The 21,962-nt window shown below is 34.2% G+C and overlaps 2 protein-coding genes across 2 annotated transcripts; one reads left to right on the top strand and one right to left on the bottom strand.

Annotated features, from left to right (window-relative positions):
• The first annotated feature begins 11,355 nt into the window (after nt 1-11,355).
• On the top strand, nt 11,356-12,715 carry LOC121756224 (chlorophyll a-b binding protein 8, chloroplastic). The gene is made up of 3 exons (XM_042151716.1): nt 11,356-11,558; nt 11,639-11,700; nt 11,973-12,715. Exons 1-3 carry the CDS (start codon nt 11,418-11,420, stop codon nt 12,586-12,588), a joined length of 819 nt encoding a protein of 272 aa, XP_042007650.1. The 5' UTR covers nt 11,356-11,417; the 3' UTR covers nt 12,589-12,715.
• Nucleotides 12,716-12,780: 65 nt separating this feature from the next.
• Nucleotides 12,781-15,504, bottom strand: LOC121756045 (myb family transcription factor PHL7-like). Its single transcript, XM_042151503.1, has 6 exons — nt 15,201-15,504; nt 14,541-14,617; nt 14,178-14,241; nt 13,692-13,773; nt 13,301-13,352; nt 12,781-13,149 (listed from the first exon to the last, which is right to left on the bottom strand). The coding sequence occupies exons 1-6, from the start codon at nt 15,502-15,504 to the stop codon at nt 12,781-12,783; spliced, it is 948 nt and encodes a 315-aa protein (XP_042007437.1).
• Nucleotides 15,505-21,962: the final 6,458 nt, after the last annotated feature.

The following is a 21,962-nucleotide window of genomic DNA, read 5'->3' as shown; positions in this document are numbered from 1 at the left end:
TTCCTTTTCCGTTCGTCTCCACTTTTTGAAAATCTTTTTTTTTTCTCCTCTTACTTTATCGTTTGATCTTACCATTGGGCAATTCAAATTAAATTCGGGCTTTAAGGAAGTGGGCCAAAATACAGCTGGACCTTTCTAAAAGATTGGGCCATATTTCACAAATATATAAATAATTGGGACAATTTAATCTATTTTCCATAGTCTCGGGAAATTATTTTATTTTAATTAAAGTTCTATAATGTACATAAATACACTTTCACGGTAATAATAACGAGTAAATTGACATAAATAGAAAAGATAAATGTAACATGATTTATATTGTTTCCTTTTAGAATAGGATTATTAAGAATATATAACTCTTTATTATCTACTAATCGTCTCCAATCTCATATATTTTTTTTCTTTTTCCGCATCCATTAATGAAGATCATTAATTTTTGTGAAGGGAAACGGACAGATATTTTCGTAACAACGATGGAAGATCTGTTTGTAAATCTACCTGAAGATATTACGATAGAGATCGTAGGAGACTCCCGATTATGAGCGTTATGACGTGCAAGTTTGTTTGTAAATCGCGTTATGACGTGCAAGTTTGTTTGTAAATCATGGCTCATTCTGATAAGGGGGATAAGTTTCCGAAGTCGTACCACTTTTCCGATTCGGTTGGCCTTCTCACGATCAATCATCTACTGTTTGCATCACGCTGGAACTGCTTCAGATAATGGTTTGCTTTCGGTGTGGAATCCATTGACTAAAATTCTATCTATATGCAATCCAATGACTCGTGAGTGTGTCGAGATCCCTCCTCTATCCACGATTAGAACTATTCCGTATTTTGGATTTCGAGTGAGCAAAATAAGTCGGCAATTTAAGATTTCGTGCAGTGATGCCTATAGTTCATGTCATGTATACACTCCAGGACAAGGCACGGGGATGTGGAGAAGCGTCGCAGCAGCCGCACCTGGCAAACGTATACTGGTCCGTGATTGCACTGTATTTTTTAATGGAAATCTTCATTGGTTGGCATCTGAGTCTGAAAAAAAAATTCATGGTTTGTTGCTTTGATTTGGAAACTGAGTTATTTACCAGTTTTTCAGTTCCTGGTGATTATAGTGGCAATATCTATGGCCATAATCGGCTATATGTTTTGGAGGGCCGGCTATTTTTATGTGGTGTTTTAAATTGGCGACTTGTTATTATGTGGAAGATGAATAATTACGGGGATGAGAATTCTTGGGTAAAGGAATATAGCTTCATCTTATCTGAATTGTATCGACATTTGTACGTGCCCGGGAATGGTGACTTGTTATTTGCAGTATCAGATCAGTTTTCTACGTTCGCATCTAATGATCAACTATATATCTACACCGTAAACACAAGAGATTTTGTGACTTATGTTGGTTGTGAACAACGTTATTCATCCAACCCCAAGCTTAATTTCGCTCACAACCATGGGGAGGGGGGCGAATCCTCTGCAGGCGCGAGCTCGGAGGCCTGGGCTGCGGCGCCGGTAACCGCTCGTGCGCCGGCTAGCCGGTGAGCTTCTGAACGACTTCGCAGAAATCGTATTTGTTGATGTTGTAGACCGCCGGCTGCTGCGATTGGGTCGAATTAGGGTCCAGAATCGAAACTGCGGAGGAGGAAGGCGGCGGAGGGAGGGGTTTCCCAATAGATTTTTTTATTTTATTTTTAGATGCACAGTTACTAAAAATGCCTCTCTCTCTCTCTCCATCCTTCATACACAAACACAGAGATACAAGCACTTGGATTCCTTTTTTATTACTTTTGGAATCTCCCAATTTGTGACGGATTTGTTCCGTTGCTAAATTTTGTTGTGTTATTTAATTTGGTCAAAATCATGATTAAAAACATTGACAGTTAAAATTTGACGGATAGTTAATGTTGGACCGATTGTGATCCGAGTTGAAATGTTTGGGACAAAAAATTCAAAAGATAATGTCTAGGACTAAAATCATAAAATGAGCATATGTTCAGGACCAGTTTTATTAGCCTTTTCTCTTAAATTTTTATTAAACATATGAACAGGTTGTTGTAATTTGGGTGTTTGGTGTATTTTTTTTTAATTTTAATAGATTCTTAATTTCTTATGTGTTTTTTTGTTTATACATTTTCTTTTTTGTTTTTAATTTGCAAACACACTTGGACCTCATCTCAACATGGTCTTTTAGTGCATATATACACATAATTGGGAACACTTATATCAATTTTCTATAATTAATTTACTAATCAAAGTTGCACGTTGACTTTTCTAGAATTCTCTAACACATTCTTACATGATTAGTTATTAATTAGCACATCTTCCTCATTTCTTGATTTCTCGAGAATGTCGTGTAAAGTCGATGACGACTTATTTCCAACAATTGTAATCTTATAAATATTGGATATATACGACTTTTTTTTTGTAGAACATACTACAAATTGTAAAATTACTAAAAAAAATAATACACCCTCCTTCTCATATATACTATATATATATAGAATTGTATTATATACCAAACTAGTTTAAAACACTAAACGTCAAACACATCATTATATAATAACTCGGAGTTCATTACAACTTTATTTATAGTTCATTATAGGGAATTCTAAGATTTAAAATAATGACATCATCATGCATAGTTTAGAAATCTGAAGTTTATTATAAGTTTGTTATTAGTTCATTATAATGAACTCCAGGTTATCATATAATGATGTTGTTCGGCGTTTAAGGTTTAAGAGTGGTTCGGTATTGATCACAATCCTATATATATATATAGAGGATACTCATCTAAATATGCTGTATTCAACGAGTAAATTGATATATACAAAAAACCGATTGTCGTTACAGATAAGTGAGAAATAAAATTGATATTTGAAACAAAGAGAGATAAACTTAATCGTTTCCCTTTCAAAATAGGATTATTGAAAATATATAGCTCTTTCTTCACCTAATAGTATCTCCAATCTCATTATATTTTTTTCATCCGCATCTAGCTAGTTCGTAGCTATTATTGATGATCACTAATTTTTTGCAAATTTTCCAAAAGATATTAGGACAGACATCTTGATAAGACTCCCCGTTACGAGCATTATGAGGTGCAAGTGTGTTGGTAAATCATGGTGTCATCTGCTAGAGGGGGATGAGTTTGCGATGGCGTATACTACGGAACCACGTCTGTCTTTTGTTCACCTCGACATGGACATGGGGTACACTGTCCGCGATGATGCCTTCAACCCACTTTTCGGATTCAGTTTGCCTTCTCACGATGAATCATCTTCTGCTGACTATCGTGTTGTAATTGTTGGAATATATAAGATATATGTTGAATGAGTAATTTAGTTTGGAGGAAATATTTGAGAGGAGAATGGGTGGAATATATTGGAAATGATTTAGGAGAGTAATATGGGAAAACTAAGGACACTTTATTTTTCAAACTCTCTCAAGTTCTCAACTCTTTCAACTTCTCAACTTATACAAAATATTACAACTCATTCCTATATAGGAATCCTCCTCCTATTCTAGAATCTACCTAATAATTTTATATTTTAAATATCTATATTCTAGAGAATTCTATCTCTAGTTAATTCTACCAAAATATTTAGATATTTTCACCCTCAATTCTAGATAATTCTTCATAATATCTAGATATTTACAAAATCAAGTTTATATTTTAATATTCTATTACAACAGTAATTGCTTCAGATTATGGCTTGATTTTGGCTTGGGATCCATTGGCTAAAATTATATTTATATGCAATCCAATGACTCGGGAGTATGTCGAGCTCCCTCCTCGATCTGCAATTAGGACAAGTAATCGTTTTTTAAGATTTGGACATATGTTGGTTCCGAACAACGTTATTCTTCCAACATCGTTATTTATACCCCAACCTTTTTCTCACTCACGTCTATGGGGTTTCATAATGTTCAGTCTTTAAATTTTTATAATTGAATCATATGAACAAGTTGTTATACTTTGGGTGATTTGTGTACCATTTTTTTATACATAAATTCTTATGTGTTTTTAGTTTATTTACATGATCTTTTTTGTTTATAATTTGCAAATCACCTCAACTCAACAGGTGAGATCTTCTAGTGCATAGTATATAATAATTGGGACACTTCAATCAATTTTCTATATAGTTTTCAAAAATCGGGGATTAGCTTCGTTGGTCATGATTTTGAGACAATGTTTATGACATAATAGGATTTAATTAGTAAATTAATAATACAATGCTCTCTCAGTCCACGAAAAATAGTTCCATTTTGTCATTTTAGGATGTCCACAAACAATAGTGTCATTTCTTAAAATGGAAAGTGTCCTAATATTATACTCACCTTTCTCCTTTCCCATATTTTATCTAATTTTTCTCCATATTTCTCTTACTTTATCAATTTTTTCACCTTGTTTATTACTTTAACAATTTCTCAATAAAACTATTTTTTCGCACACAATTAAGATTATTTTTTTTGGACAGAGGGAATATTTTTTTAGTAATTTCCATAATTCCTTTCGATTATAATAATAATTGTATCAGATTGCTACCAAATTTAGTCAACCTACCAAATTATTTAAGTATAATTTATTAAAATTTTAAATGATAATTAATCCCACACTTACTTTGCTATCCAACATTACAAAACAAAAGATTATTATTTTGCATTGTATATCTTTAATTAATTTATTTATTTTGCATTCAATATCTTCAATTATTTTATTTTATTTTGTATTGTACATCTTCCATTAACTTAGTACTCCATTAAATATAAGATTAATTTGCTTTGTATATCTTTTAGTACTATTATATTGTTTATATCAATTATATTACACCAAAAAAATCAATTAATTCAAGTAATCATCCTAGAATTATTTATGAATTTTAAATGAGTCATGTTTTGTTCGTAAAATCAAAATTAAAAACAAGTTGATTTCATAATTCTAGAGATCAGTAATTTGTAGATTGCCATAATTTAAGAAATTTAAATATCTCCATTCTCCATAATTCCTTTCGATTATAATAATAATTGTATCAGATTATTCAGATTATTACAAAATTTCGTCAACCTACCATTTTCATTTATTACATATTATTTTATTTTATTTATAAAAATGTAAAGCAAAGCCAATAAACCAAATTAAAAGTTATGTTAATCACCCAAAACACCATTGAAACCCATAAAAGTACGTCCCTCTCTCTACTTTCATCATTTGCCTCTTTCCATTGCTTTTTCCCCCACGATTTGCTATGAAGATGTAAGTAGGAATTGAATTTGAGAGTTATCGAATTTGGTGTTAAAAATTGATTTTTGTGATTGAATGTGTTAGGTCTTGTATTGGGTATAAGTGGTAATCCATTTAATCTATTTTCCATTTCTTTCGAAAATCAAGGATGAGCTCATTTTAAACTAATATTTGTTTTAAATATACTTTTTATTATGTAATGTTTTCATCAAAATTTTGAACTACTGAAATTCAGAGTGTCAGATGACGAATAAACTTCTCTTTCAAAAGAAAGATTTATTGACAAATCTACCGCGAGAGTTGACGATAGATATCATCAAAAGGCTTCCAATTAGATGCATTATGAGGTGCAAGTTTGTCTGCAAATCATGGCGCAATCTGATAAAAGGCGGTGACTTTGCAACGTCGTATGCATGCCTGGCTTTCGTTCATAGTGAGATGGGGTTCGCAATCTGCGATGAGGCCTTTAAGCCACTTTTCCAATTCGGCTTGCCTCCTCCTCACAATCGATGTTCAAATACTCCTTGTAATAATCGTTTAGTAGTTGGTTCAGCTAATGGTTTGCTTTTATTCTTGGATGGATGTGATGATAGTCTTTTCGTATGCAGTCCAATTACAAGTGAATGTATCGAGATTCCTTGTCTTTTTCATGTACGTAGTTGCATGGCTGGATTTGGAGTGAGCAAAATAAGTGGACAGTACAAGATTTTATGTCGTGATCAAGTTAGGTCGTATCATGTATACACTCTAGAAAGAGGAGGGTGTTGGAGAAGCATTGCAGGACCAACGAGCAACCCTAGAATGCCTCAGGAAAATGCTGTATTTTTAATGGAAATCTTCACTGGTTGGCATCTGATTTGAAGGAGAGTTTCTTCGTTTGCTGCTTTGATCTTGAAACCGAGCTCTTTACAAAGTTTTCTTTTCCTCCTCGTGATAATAGTAATGATCCTGATAGAAATTGGCGCCATGTGAGAGGCGACTATGAGCTATGTGTTTTAGAGGGTCGGCTATGTGTATGCGATAATTTAAAATATCCTTGAATTGTCATCTGGTCAATGAAAAGCTACGGGGATACGAATTCTTGGGTAAAGGCATGTAAGATCGACCGACCACAAATCGGTGAAGTTGTTTTCCCGCTCAAAGTTTTTGCAAATGGTGACATGTTGTTTGCCGTGGATACAGATAATCAACTAGTTATCCACAACAACAACACTGATGAATGCCTTGTGAGCAATTCTTTTCTAGACCGTTCCAACGATCATGTTTACAACATCGTCACTTATATCCCAAGCTTTCTCTCGCTCAAAGCTACGGGGATTTGCAATGTTAACGTCATTGATTTTGTAGACAACATATATCCGTAGGTTCATGTATTTTCATAGGTTCTTTATGTACTTTATTTATTTGTAAGAGTGGCCTTATATTTAAAAAAAACTTTTATTAGATCTTTATGTGTAAAATTATTAATTTTCTGTTATTTAGTATAATTTCATAGTAGTATTATGGAGAAAAAACTCAACCTTCTCATGCTGTGCTTATAATTGTTTTATAATTGATTCATCTAAAATGATTTGTTTTTATTAGGAGATGGATCATCAATACATGGTCAATATTTCTCTTCAAGAAGAAAGCAAAACACAGAGTTTCAGAAGAATAAATACACAAGTTAGAAGACCATAGAACAAAATAACGATTTAATGAAAATAAAATTTTTAGACAAACGATAAGGATTTATTGAAATAAAATTTTTAAATATATAAGGACCTACTTAATTAAATGTAGATAACAGTAGAAAAATATATGAAATGTCAAAAAACCTATGAATATATTTTTCCTAATAAATATTAATGCCCAAACATTGTGAATCTCCATAGTTATAAGTCGAAAGAAAGCTTGGGTTATAGCTAGTGTTATTGGAAAATAGGTAGTAAAAATTTTAGATCGTTGAAGAAGAGCATGTACAAAGCTTAGGTGTTTTTGGAGTGGATAAATAGTCGATCTTTCCTCTAACAAGAAAAATCAATTTTTCCTTAATTGTATATATTTATTTAATTATAATTAATGAGTACTATTAAGCATGGATTAATCATCGTCAGACAGTCAGACTCACATATGTATATTAAGAGCTATATGGGTATGGATTAATAATCATCAACAATATTAATCTATACAGACTCAAGGGTCACTACAACATAAAAAAACCGGATAATGACACTTTTTAATGTTATTAAGGAAACTAACTGGTGTGTCAAATTATACCCCCAACACTTTATAAAGTATCATTATTGTTAGTGTCTCGACTAAAATTAGGGGACACAAATAGAAATATCCTAAAAAACAAAAGATCAAAATAATTTGTCCTCAACTTATAAGCACTTTCTTGTACGTCCTAAATTATTATTATTTTCATGATTTCATCCAAAGGCTACGATTTAGTCATTATTAATTATAATATAAGGCGGTGTTTGGAGGGTAAAGCCATTTATGTATAACTTATATTATCAGTATTTTTTATACCTATAGATTTCTATAATTTTAGAAATTTATCACCGTAGTATTATTCTCCATATAATTGTATCAGCTTGTAACCAAATTTCGTCAACCTACCATTTTCATTTATTACACGTTATTTTTATTTTATTTATAAAATTTTAAGGCAAAGCCAATATACTTAATCACCCAAAACAGTAAAACACCACTATTTGAAAGGTCCTCTCTCTGATTCAGAAGGTATGTCCCTCTCTCTCTACTCTCATTATTTGCCTCTTTCGATTGCTTTTTTATTTTATTTTCCACGATTTGCTATGAAGATGAAAGTTGGAATTGAATTTGAGAGAAATCGAAATTGGTGCTAAAAAATTGATTTTTGTGATTGTATATGTATGTGTTGGACGATATTGTTTTGATGACTATAAGGGCATCCGCAAAGTAGACGGATTGTTTCTATAACCGTACAAACTTCAAGTAAATGTTTAACTTCATTTTATACGAACTTCATTATTATAATGTTTTACTTCATTGCAACACACTGAACTAAAATGATCTTGAAATGAAGTATTTCATACCTAATAATGAACTATATTTTGGTTCGATTGTTAGGCACTAGGAACTAGTTCTGCCTATATTACAACTCATGATAAGAAAAAATATCTAACCACTCTTATATTATTCTTTCTCAGGTTTTACTCTCTCTACAGACTTTATACTCCCTCTTATTTTATTTAATCTCATTTAACCTATTAAACACAATTTTCTTAAATAGGTATTAATGAAGATAACGAACTTTTTGGAATGGAAATGGAACTTGAGTGTATTAATGAAGATCACTAACTTTTTTAAGGGGAAACCGAACGATATTTCTGTAACAACGATGGAAGATATGTTTGCAAATCTACCGGAAGAGTTGGTGAGTGATATCTTGAGATTTGAGAAGACTCTGTTTTAGAAGCGTTATGATGTGCAAGTGTGTTTGTAGATCATGGCGCCGTTTGATAAAGGGGGATGAGTTTACGTCGTCGTACACCTCGAAACCAGGTCTGTCTTTCGTTCATCGGGACGGGAGAGAGTACACGGTCTTCGATGGGGCTTTCAAGCCACTTTCCGATTTGGTTTTCCTGGTTGGAATTTTCACGTTGTAATTGCTTCAGTTAATGGTTTGCTTACGGTGTGGGATCCAGATAAATACGCTATAGAAATGTTCATATGCAATCCAATGACTCGTGAGTATGCTATGCTTCCTCCTCTGATGGGAACAGGTTCCTTTTTTTGGATTCGGAGTGAGCAAATTAAGTGGACTGTATAAAATTTTATGCGGTGATCAATATGGTTTGTGTCATGTATACACTCTAGGAAGAGGAAGAGCAGGACGGGAGTGGAGAAGCATCGCACCAACGGCACCGGGTGTGCCTACACTGGGACGTGATTGTGCTAAATTTCTGAACGGAAATCTTTACTGGTTGGTTTCTGATTTCGAGAAGAATGACTTGGTTTGTTTCTTTGATATTGAAACTGAGCTCTTCGCAGGTCTTTTGCCACCACATGATTATGGTGGCAATCCATATGGCAACAATCATCTATACATTTTGGAGGGTCAGCTATGTTTATGCGATATTTTAAATAGTAATCGTGTTGTTATCTGGAAGATGAACAACTATAGAGACGAGAATTCATGGATAAAAGAATATACGTTCCACCTACACGTTTCTCCACCATATTTTGATTCTTATCATGGTATTGCTTATAAATTCAAAGTTCTGGCAAATGATGGTGACCGGTTGTTCGCAACGGATGGTAGCTTCGTGTTCGTAGCTATTAAGCAACTATTTATCAACTCCAAAAACACAGAAGCAAATACTAAACCACTCACCAGTTGTTGTTCTTCCATTATTGCTTCCAACTTTACGTCCAATGTTGCTATATTTTCCCCAAGCTTGCTTTCGCACTTTCATTTGATATTTTTTCTTTCCATTTGTGGCCGACATGTATTAGAAATGAGTCACTCACCCATTAATAGGTTTATAAGGGGGAGAGTTATCCGCTTTTATATAGATGAGCTAGGATCATCACCAAGTCGATGTGAGACAAAGTTTAAGAGTTTTACAACATGAAAGGAGTTTGATATTCTATAATAAGTGTGATGATGAGTATTTAATCTGTTTGGATTTATATAAATATTTGGTCTCATTCAGTGGGAAGATGGAGCGATTTGAAGCATTATGAGGTGCGAGTGTGTCTGTAAATCATGGTGTCATCTAATAAGATGCAACTTTGCGATGTCTTATACTACTACAGAACCATGTCTGGCTTTCGTTCATCAAGTCATGTGGTAGGCAGTATGCGATGAGGCCTGCCAACCACTTTTCGGGTTTCGCTTGCCTCCTCCTCCCTATCGTGCTCACAATCTTATTACTCGCCCGCAGGTACGGGGATTCCCAATGTAAGTTTTTATTAGGCAACATGTATCCTTGGGTCTTTTATTTGTTGCAACAGGGGCCATATACTTTTATTTTTATTAGATCTTAATTTATAAAATGTTTAATTTTTCAGCTAATGGTTTGTTTTTAATTATGAGATAGATGCGCTAATATTCTATTTATATGCAATCCAACAATAACTAGTGAATCTTGGACAAGAGATTATGTATTACAACTACAAAACCGTAGGAAGAATGAGTTTGATTATTTACAGTTCACTCGAATCCATTAATTATTTATCGATGTTATCAATTAATTTCAAGTTAAAAAATAGGTATGTAGTATACAATCTTAATATATATGCATATTTTTATAAGATTGGATTGGGCCTCATCAAACAATATTGGACTGGGCCTGGTTAACATATGATATTGGAAAGGAGCAAGGGATATTGGAAGTGGTTTTATATTTGTGGGTATGGCCTTTTTTCATAACCCTTTAATTCTAAAAACATACTTATATTAACAACATTACTTTAATTCACAGATTATAAATAATATTGTACTTTTTAAAGACTAATTTCTATTTAAATCATAATCATTCGTTGATTTCTGTAAAACTGAAGTGAGATAAAATTATAATTTTTTTATTTTTTTCTCAATAGTACCACAATGGTTAAAATTAAAAGTAATATAGCAAAAGTTATATGATTGATCAATAATCAACCAAAAAAAGGTACATTTTATCATTTTCTTATTATAACTCCAAAAAATACTCAATTCATGTTCTTTTATGATCATCATCTCCGACAAATAGTGGAGAGCCATTTTCAAATAACTCTACACTTAACACTTTCATCTCATCACTATCATCGTCATTAATTTTAAGTGATTTATTTCAAGACTAATTAGAGAATATCAAACTCTTCTCATGTCAACCACAAATTTATAGAAAAAAAAAGATCAAATGAAAGTATTTTCATTTTCCATACCAATAGACTATAGAGTAAACACGCGTCAAATTATTTTTTAATAATTTGGAGGTGAAAGCCAAATAATATCTACTATTATCAAAATCATATGCCAGTTGTGACACTCCCATTTGATACCAAGATCCCAACTCTATCTCATGGCTTTAGCAACCACATTTTATAGGGCCCACAAAAATCTGTGTGGCCATATTTGAGGCTTGAGATGCTTGTGTTTGTGCTCTACTAAATTCCCTTTGCTTGTAGCTCTTTCTTCATCAATTTCCAATACCCAAAAATGGCTACACAAGCATTGCTCTCTTCTTCATCCATCTCCACCTCCGCTGAGCTCGCAAGGCAAATCCTCGGCGCAACGCCCCTCCGCTCCTCCAGAAAGGTTTCCTTCCTCGTCAAGGCCGCCTCCACGCCTCCCGTCAAGGTAAGTCAACACGACAACTAACACGAACACGATTTTATCAATCACGTCTCACCACGACTTTTCGTACGTCGAATTTTCAGCAAGGAGCTAACCGGCAACTCTGGTTCGCATCCCAACAAAGTCTCTCCTACTTGGATGGAAGGTACGAGTTTTAAATTTTCGATATTTTGTGTGAATCGTTGTGCAAAAATCTATATTATAATTACAAAAATTAGAAAAAGTATTGTCTTGAAATTCCTAATTCCAAATTTAGGATATATAGCTTATACATAAATAAATACTAGTATAGGTCTAATTTACCTTAGACCCTACTAATAAAGTATAATCCATAAATTATTCCATCATATGTTATAATATGATGAAAGTTGAGTAGAAGTTACTAATCAAGGCAAGAACTACTTAATTTTCTTGCAGCCTCCCGGGCGACTACGGGTTCGACCCGTTGGGCCTGTCGGACCCGGAAGGCACCGGAGGGTTCATCGAGCCTAGATGGCTAGCCTACGGCGAGATCATCAACGGGCGTTTCGCCATGCTGGGGGCGGTCGGGTCAATTGCTCCCGAGATCCTCGGCAAGGCCGGTTTAATCCCTCAGGAAACCGCCCTGGCGTGGTTCCAGACCGGGGTGATCCCCCCGGCCGGGACCTACAACTACTGGGCCGACAACTACACCTTGTTCGTCCTGGAGATGGCACTGATGGGGTTCGCGGAGCATAGGAGGTTCCAGGACTGGTACAACCCGGGCTCCATGGGGAAGCAGTACTTCCTGGGGCTGGAGAAGGGGCTTGGGGGGTCAGGCAACCCAGCCTACCCTGGCGGCCCCTTCTTCAACCCCTTAGGGTTCGGGAAGGACGAGAAGTCGTTGAATGACTTGAAGCTCAAAGAGGTGAAGAATGGGAGGCTCGCCATGCTGGCAATCCTGGGCTACTTCGTCCAAGCTTTGGTCACCGGGGTCGGCCCGTACCAGAACCTCCTGGATCATCTGGCCGACCCGGTGAACAACAATGTCCTCACCAGCCTCAAGTTTCACTAAACTTTGCTATATTTTATTTTGTGAATTGTGAAATGAGACTACTTTCATTTCAATCTTTGTAGCATTATCAATTCAAACATATGTAAATCGTGCCATGTGACAAGCAACAAAAAGGCTTAATTAATTATGAGTTGAGTTCAAATGCCATTGAATTAAAAATAAACATAAATACGGACACAGACACGAACAAGTTTAAGGAAAAGTAGGCGGGGGGGAGAAGAAGTCCGGGTTGGGGGGTGGGAGGGTGGCGACGTCGTCGAAGAAGGTGTTGAAGAGGGTGCAGGAGGAGGGATTGGTGAAGTCGGCGGAGTAGTTGAGGTAGTCGTCCATCGTTGGGGGGTTGTCGAGGGCTCTTCGTGCTCCGCCTTGGTTGAATTCCGGCCACTCCATCGTCGGCCCACCCGCCGGAAAGAGAGGCAGCAGAGAAGGTTCCACTACATCCTCGTATTTGACACTGTTTATCGCCGGTTCTGGTGCTGGTGCCGGTGCCGGTGGTGCTGGTAGTGGTCCTAGTGCCGGTAGTGGTCGCGGTGGTGGTGCAGTCACGAATGTAGCCTGAGGCTGGTTAAAATAGTAGTGCTAAATTAATAAAATTTGGATTGCGAACAAATCCAAACTTTCATAGTTTAGTTTTTCTTACTGATTTTGAAAGTTGCGAGACAGACTGAAATTTAACTAAACTACTCGAAAACATAGATAAGGGGTGTATTACCTCGACCATTAGATGGAGATCGCTAAGCGCCTCATCTCCCAACACATTGATCCTGCATATACCAAACATGAGGATCATTAGGATTGAGCGGTCGGGTCGGGGATGAGATTCAGTGAACCATTATCGATATCGAATTAACCATTATAACAAAATTGATAATTATATGTACATAACTAATTACTATTTTTTTAAAAATGGTAATTTTGAAAACTATAAGTAACAATAATTAGGTATATACCATATAAAATTCGACGAACGCATATAAAATTGAAATTAAAAAGAAATAAAAGTGTACACATAGCGATTCAGCGAGATACAAAAAGTGGAGCATCGAATCTTATCCGAAACAAATCGAGATTAAAGAGTAGAAAAAAAAGTAAAACAACGTTACCCGTTCATGTTAAATGCACTTTGAACGGAAGGTTCCTCAGCTTGCAGCTGGTTCATTGGTGGCACCATATCTCCTCCTTCAACTAATAAGTCCAAACAAATAGTATTACTAATAGCATAAATTTATTTAATTGATTTTTGGTTTACATCTCAATTTTTAAAAACTGTCACAAGAATATTGTCAATTGAATCTTTGTGGTTTATAATATCGAACAAAACCGCACATAATTAAAACAGATCTGGTTTTCAGGAAAATACTTGCACAATATCTGCACAACTACTTAAACGATGTCGTTTAACTCATGTGATAATTGCACATTAGTGCACATGTATTTTTGTCTTCTACTTTAATTTGACTAAAAATACTGATATCACACACTGCACAAAATTCATGTATATATTTTTTACATCAAGATTTCAAAATTGTGTTATAAATTGGAAATGGGTGATGATAGTAAAAAAGTTGTATGAAATATTATAAACTTACAATAGTTGGGCGGCAAGAGATCTTTTCTCCAGAGCCTCCTTCCAGTCTTTCCAAGCCGATACTTCTGTAGCAATTTATAAAAAAAAATAAAAGAAAATTATTTATTATTTCAAAAGTAAAATATAAAAAATCCTAATTTTTTATAAGTTGCTATGCTAAGTAGCTCAATACAACATTAATTACTTATATCCATCATATGAAATCATTGCAATTATTTGCATTTTGTGCAAAATTGTGTGAAATCATGGTACTCATTAATGTTTTTAATACAACTAAGACTTATGTATTATAGTATGTAATCCAGCTAGAGTAGTAAAATTAAAGATAAGAACATAGAAAATTATTAAAATGAGCATATAAAACCTGCAAATGGCTCTTTATGTGGAAGAGAGTTATCCCTTCAACTCCCATCAAGGCATGGATTAGTTTAGGTGTAGCTCCTGCAAAAAATATAAACAAATTTCACAATTATTTCAACAAAAAACAAAACATTAGCCTTCTAAACTAAATCAACAATCTTCCCACATACATATATTAAAAACAAGTTTTAACCCAAAAAAAAATTACACACCAACAATGACATAAATGGGGTGGCGAGAGCGCTATTTTTCTTGTTTTTAGAATTTTCAGATTTATGTAGATCGTTGTTCAGAAGTCTCTGAATCACTTAATAAATATATTCTCGAATAAATTTTTAAAAACAGTCACTATCACATAAAAGTAGAGAGAAAAGTAAACTTACTATAAAAGCTTCATTTCCGATTTTCCTCTTTTACAAAACCCTTGTCAAAGATCTAAATCACTTAAAAGTATATTTTTTTAATTTTTATAAAAAACATAGCTTCTATCGATCTTTTTTCCTGCTTTCTGTTTTTCTGGCTTACTAAACAGAAAGCAGGATAAAAATCTGAATTGCTTAAAAATATAATTTTCAATTTTTTTTTAAAAAAAAGCATAGCTTCCACCTATCTTTTTTCCTGCTTACTGAACTGAAAGTAGGAGAGAGAAAAAAGTAAAAATTACTGTTCGCGCCACCCAGTTCGTCAATAGCCTTGACGAACTGTTCGTGCAGCTCGGCCGTCCACCGCAGCCGCGGCCTCGGGTACGAGAGCTGGAAGATGCTGGGGTCCGCCACCGCGGCCTCCTCCTCCTTCGGGGGGTCCTCCCCCGGCGGCGCCTCCTCGGAGCCGGCCTCGGCTGGGTCCTGGCGCCGCTCCTCGCTCTCAGCGCCCACGGCCCCAGCTGCAGCCTCGTTCGGCTCCCCATCGCCACCGCTTCCGGCCTCCACCCAAGAGGAGGCGCCGGACTCACTTTTTCTTAGAGCCATTGGACTGATCAGATAGGGAGAGGGAGAGAGAGAGAGAGAGTGTGTGTGGTTTATATGTGTGTGAGAGCGTAAATGAGTTTGGTGAGAGAGGTGCATGCGGCCATATACGTGGACTAGGTTGCCGTGAGGGCTTTGTAGCTGAGATTGTCTCTTTCCTACACATAATTTTTTTTATCTTGGTTTAAACCATCACTAAAATTTAAATTGTGGCTCATCTCCTCATTAATAATCACCTTTTGTGAGAGCTCATCCCCCATTTTCAACTTAATTTCATTGAATTTACATTGTGTGTATAGGATTGTGTAGGATTGCATTAATGTTCTTGGCCTTTTATATTTAAAAAAATCAGTATTGTATTGTATAGTCAATTGCAAAATAGTTCTGGCTATCAACTATACGAGTTTTAATACAAAATTAGTAAATTAAGAAAAAGATAAAAGAGAAAAAATTGGTGGTTCATATGATTAAAATTGGAAAATGACTAATTATTATGAGCGAATCAAAGTTGATTATTATTTATGGACGGGTGAGTATATCCATTTCCAAGAGTTCCGGCGATTTTTTCAGTATATTTATGTATATAGTTGGTACGGATAACGGTTTCATGACTAAAATGTTAATTGCCCGCAGGGGCGTAGTGCAGTTGGCAACGGAGGGGCAGATCTTGCTGCAATGACTAAAATGTTAAGGATGCGGGGGAGCTATAATCGATTCTGAATCGATCACACGTATGCATTTACAAGTTGCGGCGCATTTTTAACAAAAACTCGTGTAAATTAACGTCTTTTATGACAATGTGTGTATCGTGCTAGTTATATGCAACGATAATTATGAATTTTTGTATTCTATGTACTCCCTCCGTCCCGTGCTACTCGCACGTTTACTTTTCGGCTCGTCACAAAGTCCTTACACTATTTATAATTTAAGTTAGAATTAATGCATTTAATTAATATGTTAGTTTAAGTTAAGAGCTCTTTTATTAAGTAATGTCTCATTACACCTAAAATTCTTTTTTAATTACACAAAAAAATCAATCTCAAATTTACGGCCTAAAATGAAAAGTGCGAGTAGCATGGGACGGAGGGAGTATGTTTTTTAGTTTTTTTTTTTTTTGAAATATCAGTACTCGTTTTGATTCATTTCTTAAAATAGAAACAATTTTATGAAACAGTAAGACCTTAAGTGTCTCTCCTATTTTACTCTAATGAGTGCAATTTCTACTTGATTTTCGATTGTGAAAAATACTAATCACTTGTATTTCTATAAATTGTGGTTTGTCTAGCTAATTTTTGAAATCACTCCTAATTTAAGATATCAAATTATATGTATATGTATACATGTATGCATAGGTTTTTTCAAATTAAATGTTACATATGTGTTTACTTTTTCTCACCGGCAAAGCCTTGAATTCCGTTTAAAAAGTAGCTTGTCAAGACAATATAACGGCTTCAGGTAGTTATCCGTAATTTGGAACTTTCTTCTGACTTTAATCTGCTTATGTAAATATTATTTTTAAGATATTTATTGAGTAAATAAAATTTATTATACCATTCCCAATGAACTGATGAAGTCCACTTCTATAGCACTCCATTTTCACATACAGCATTGCAAACTAAAAGTAAAATATTTTCATTGAATATGATGAATTTCAATTGATAGTTTTGAACTTAGCATAAGAAATTTAAATAGATGAAAAATGTTAGTGAAATATATGAATGAGAAATAAAAAAAATGGATGAGAAGATGGGAAGGTTGTCATTAATTCAAATTTCCTAAATGCTATCAAACACACAAATGTAACAGCTCACACCAATCTGTATTAACCCATAACTTTTTATAACAAAAAGTAATAAATTCTTCACCCAAAATTTGTTTTTAGCGCACATATAGTCATACTACACCGTATATTACTACTAATTGTAAAAAAAATATTTTACCAATTTAAATGCATTTTGAATATAGTATTTTGGTATATAGATAAAATCAACGAAGAGTTAATTTGTATTCGACAAAAATGTGGATTTTACGTACTATTTTGGAGTGTCGAAAAATGTCCAAAAACGACACATAAAGATCGCCGGATAGAGGGAGTACCATTTTGCACAAATGCTGCGTATCATTGTAGTCACTCTGATTGGTGGGTTAGCCCACACGGACAAGCAAAGTTGTCCTTATTTTAAGGTTTCCCCACATTTTATGGTCCGATAAATTTACACATCCGAATGCACCGGGTATCCATCTTAATTAATTTCATTTAAAGTTCACCATTTTGAAATAGGATCTATTAACTCTAACTAGATTATTTTAATTTTTGATTAAATTTATTAATTCATTTGTAATCAATAAAAATCCGATTTAGTTTAACCATGGTGTGTATGTGTATGTGTATGTGTATGGAAATAAAAGTGATTAATGTATGAAACAAAATCATAATTTGTTTTGAAGGGCTTAATTATATGTAATGAGTATACTATTTTTTATTAATGTATTTGAAAAAGATAAATTTTGTTTAAAGATTATACTATAAGTACTTAAAGTTTCTCAGAAGTAATTGCTTTTTCTAATTCTAGGCCCAAATTTCATTTAATAAGAGTATATTGTAAGTAGGAGTACTTGTTATAATTGTAAATTAAGTAGAGTGGGTGCGTTAAAATGACAACACCTCTTAAAGTAACACCATACCATCATTCCTAGCCAATCATTTGTATATGTGGACGAATAATCAGCTGACATGTGACAATCATAAAAAATGCTCAAAGGTAAATTTTCTCGGCCAGCAATATCCAATACACTATACAACAATTTTTATCGGCTAGCAATATCCAATACGCTATACATCAATCTATAGATTGTTGTCTAGCATTTATACTATTGCTGTGCAGCTTTATAATATTGCTGGATACGTGGTGTCACAGTGTCACTTTAAGAGGTGTTGTCATTTTAACATAAACCTTAAGTAGAGTAATATATAGAACGTTTAACCAATAGGCAGTAGCTATCGTAATTATAATTAACATTAGTTTTGCATTTTGTAAATTTGTAGCACTAATAAATTTGGGACTACCACAGCAATAGGATTGCCTATTTTCCCAAAATAAACAAATAAATAAAAACAAAACCCCAAAAATAGGCTAGTTATTACGAAGTAACGAAATACTTAATTTACAGTTTATTCAATCAAGAAGCAAGATAACATAAGTATGAATATACAATTATAGTGGTACGAGGTTTTCTATAAAACTTTTAAAAAGAGAGAGAGAAAGAAAAAAATTATATTGGTGCACGTGCTTTGCACCAAAGTTAATTAATGAAAATATTTTTGTCGGAAAATCAGTTTGTAAATTCAATTTTTTGGTAGTGAGCATTTATAGATTGGTTTATTTATTTGATAAAATGACGATGGTGCACGGCCAAAGTTCATAAGTGATCCATTGTAATTAACAATGAAAATATTTTCATCAAAAAATCGATATGTAAATTCCATTTTTTGATAATAAGGATTCACAGTTTAGTTTATTTGATAAAATGATGATTTCACCACTCAAACATAGCTGACTTTAAAATTTTTGTTGAAGAAAGTAATATGAGTACTTCCAAATCGAACAACAATTTTGTTGCACTAGTATTGTGTGCCAATTTATTTCTTTTTTCCTTCTTCTAACCTTTTAATTTGCTTGGGTAAAAAAAATCAAATACCAAAATATAAAGTTCGACTTGTGTAGAATTAAACACACATTTATTTCAAGAACATTTTGTGTACGAAATTCATAAATAAAAACATAAATGGCGTTATGTCGTTAATTCATTATTTTATTTTCTTCATATGTTATGTTTATAGAATGTTGTTTGTCTTTCTTTGCGTCGTTCATTGGGATTCATGAGAGAAATTGTATCTTTTTATGGGTTTTGATTTGATAGAATTCAGATTTTAGGGGTTTATGTTTATTGCATTTGTGATTTATTTTCTTTAATTTGCACATGAAAATTTTGATATTCAAACTAGATTGAAGTGTTGTTGCTGGCGATGTTCATTCCCGAATTCAGATAAATTAAAAATCATAAAAGTTTAGATTTTCGCTACGAAATAATGGAAAATGATTGTCAATCATCATGACTCTTATTGAAATCATCTCATATGATTGCATATGCATATAATAATCATCATATAAAAAGGAAATTTTTAGAATTTTAGGTAAGCAATTGGCTAGAAAAATTAATTAGGAACGGACAAACCCGTTACAGAATTATGACAATAAAATATTTTTCTCCAAATTCATACCACTTCCATCATTTTATTTGTGACATATAAGTAAGAGGTAGTATAGCCCATGGCTTTTTTGCAATTTTCTATTTATTTATATTGGAATTGGAATTGGAATTGAGTGTCTATTTGGTACACGGAATTGGAATTGAAATTATATGAAGTTTAATTAGATTTCAATTTCAAATTATACGGTTGGTAGAATGAAATACTTGATATTGAATTGAATTATTAAAATTGTGTGCGCACACACAATACACACATTGCACAATCATTAAATATATACATTGGACACACACTTACTAAATACAAACACCGCACACATACGCACAGACATAGATAACCAGTGTATACACTCGCGCGCAAAGTGTGCGAATGTGTGTGCAATCAATGTGTATAATTTTATAAATATTTGGAATACCACTACTTTTATATGGAATTTAAATGGTGGAATTGGAGGGTTTTTAAATTTCAAATCCAACTATTTTTATGATACCAAACACTGAATTTAGAATTGAAGTCTCAAATTCTAATTCCAAACCCACAATTCTGTGTGCCAAATGGAGTCTAAGTATAATATCTCGATGGAAATGAAAGCGTAATTAGTTTAGGATTTGAAGTATATTGAAAGAGTAATTAGTTTAGGATTGAAGTATATTAAAATTTACCAACTTTTTTTTTGGTATTGTTGTATATTTCATGATTTTTATTTAAATTTGACTAATGTAAATGTATACTATAATGAATTAGTTTAGGATTTGAAGAATATTAATCTTAAAATTATTTGTCATAGTAACGTATTCCATGATTTTTCATTTATATTTGACTAATGTAAATTTATTGTTCATAAGAGCATCTCCAAGGGAGAGGGTAAATGGAGAGGTAAAGAGAAATAACACATTTACCCTCTTCTTCATAAAATTTGATTAATGTAAATACATCTTCTTCATGAAATTTGAGAAGGTATTTACATTAGTCAAATTTTATGAAATTTGAGGAGGTATTATACTTTCTTTCATTTTGAGAATGTATTTTTACCTCTTCATGATAGAAAAGGTAAAAAGTTAGTTATTTTGTTTGCCTTTTTAATTTACATTCTATCATTAGAGTCCATTACTTTTTAACAATGTATAATAACCTTTTTGAGAAGGTAAATGTGAAATATACCTTCTCAATATACCTTTCAGAGCATCCGCAGCGGTGGCGAAAGACGCCACCGCCGTCCGCGCCGTTGGCAAGGCGCAGGACCGCCGCCGCTGCAGCCGCGCCGCTGGCACGGCGCTGCTCGATGTATCGAGCACGTCCGTGCCAGCGGACGCACACGTGGCGCGCTCCCATTCGTCAACGGCATAGCCGTTGTGTTTAAACTTTTTTTTATTTTTTATTTTTAAAAATCGGTATTTAATTATAAATAATGCTAAAAAATAAAAAAAAATATTTTCCAAATCCCAAAAATATGGCCGTTTTTTTCCCGTTTTTTCTGAATTTTTTTGATTTTTTTTTTCCCCAAAATCATCTATAAATACACACATTCATCATCCATTTATCACATCAAATCATCTCTCATTCATCTCTCATTCATAATTCTCATACAAACTATCAACACATTCATCCCCCACTCAAAATCTCAAATGGATTTCACCCATATTATGGCGGAAGCGGAACGCGAAGAACAAGAATACTACGAACAACATCGTGCCGCTTACGAAGCATATGTCGCGGCGAATACCCCTGCTCCTCCTCCTCAACGAACCAGATCAAATCGACGGTACATCCATCGTGACCGGGAGGGAGCCCACGAAAGGCTCGTTGCCGACTACTTTGCCGACCAGCCGCGGTTTCCGGCAGATTACTTCAGGCGCCGTTTTCGCATGTCAAAGCGCTTGTTCATGCGAATTGTCAACACATTGTCCGCACGTGTTGAATACTTTCAAACAGGTGTAGATGCAGCCGGCCGGCAAAGTATCACGGCGTTGCAGAAGTGTACGTGTGCCATCCGACAACTCGCTACTGGGCAAACGGCCGACATGTTCGACGAGTATTTGCATATCGGTGAGTCCACTGGAATCCTATGTTTAAAGAATTTTTGCGAGGGCGTTCGTTCTGCTTTTGGGGATGAATTCCTTCGAGCACCCACCACTGATGATTGCCAACGGTTGCTTCGTCTTCATGAATCAGTCCATGGCTTTCCCGGAAT

This window comes from Salvia splendens, chromosome 11 (genome assembly GCF_004379255.2).
Source record: "Salvia splendens isolate huo1 chromosome 11, SspV2, whole genome shotgun sequence".
Classification (NCBI taxonomy): domain Eukaryota; kingdom Viridiplantae; phylum Streptophyta; class Magnoliopsida; order Lamiales; family Lamiaceae; genus Salvia; species Salvia splendens.
Note: the sequence above shows the minus strand (reverse complement) of the source record. Positions and strands in the feature narration are given on the sequence as shown.

Excerpts from the sequence above, each read along its gene's own strand:
- LOC121756224 (XM_042151716.1), top strand. The coding sequence starts at position 11,418 with ATGGCTACACAAGCATTGCTCTCTTCTTCATCCATCTCCACCTCCGCT. Across the intron at positions 11,559-11,638 it reads CCTCCACGCCTCCCGTCAAG|CAAGGAGCTAACCGGCAACT; the intron begins GTAAGTCAACAC and ends TCGAATTTTCAG. Across the intron at positions 11,701-11,972 it reads CTCTCCTACTTGGATGGAAG|CCTCCCGGGCGACTACGGGT; the intron begins GTACGAGTTTTA and ends ATTTTCTTGCAG.
- LOC121756045 (XM_042151503.1), bottom strand. The coding sequence starts at position 15,504 with ATGGCTCTAAGAAAAAGTGAGTCCGGCGCCTCCTCTTGGGTGGAGGCC. Across the intron at positions 14,618-15,200 it reads CGAACTGGGTGGCGCGAACA|GAGCTACACCTAAACTAATC; the intron begins GTAATTTTTACT and ends TATTTTTTGCAG. Across the intron at positions 13,353-13,691 it reads AGTGCATTTAACATGAACGG|GATCAATGTGTTGGGAGATG; the intron begins GTAACGTTGTTT and ends TGGTATATGCAG.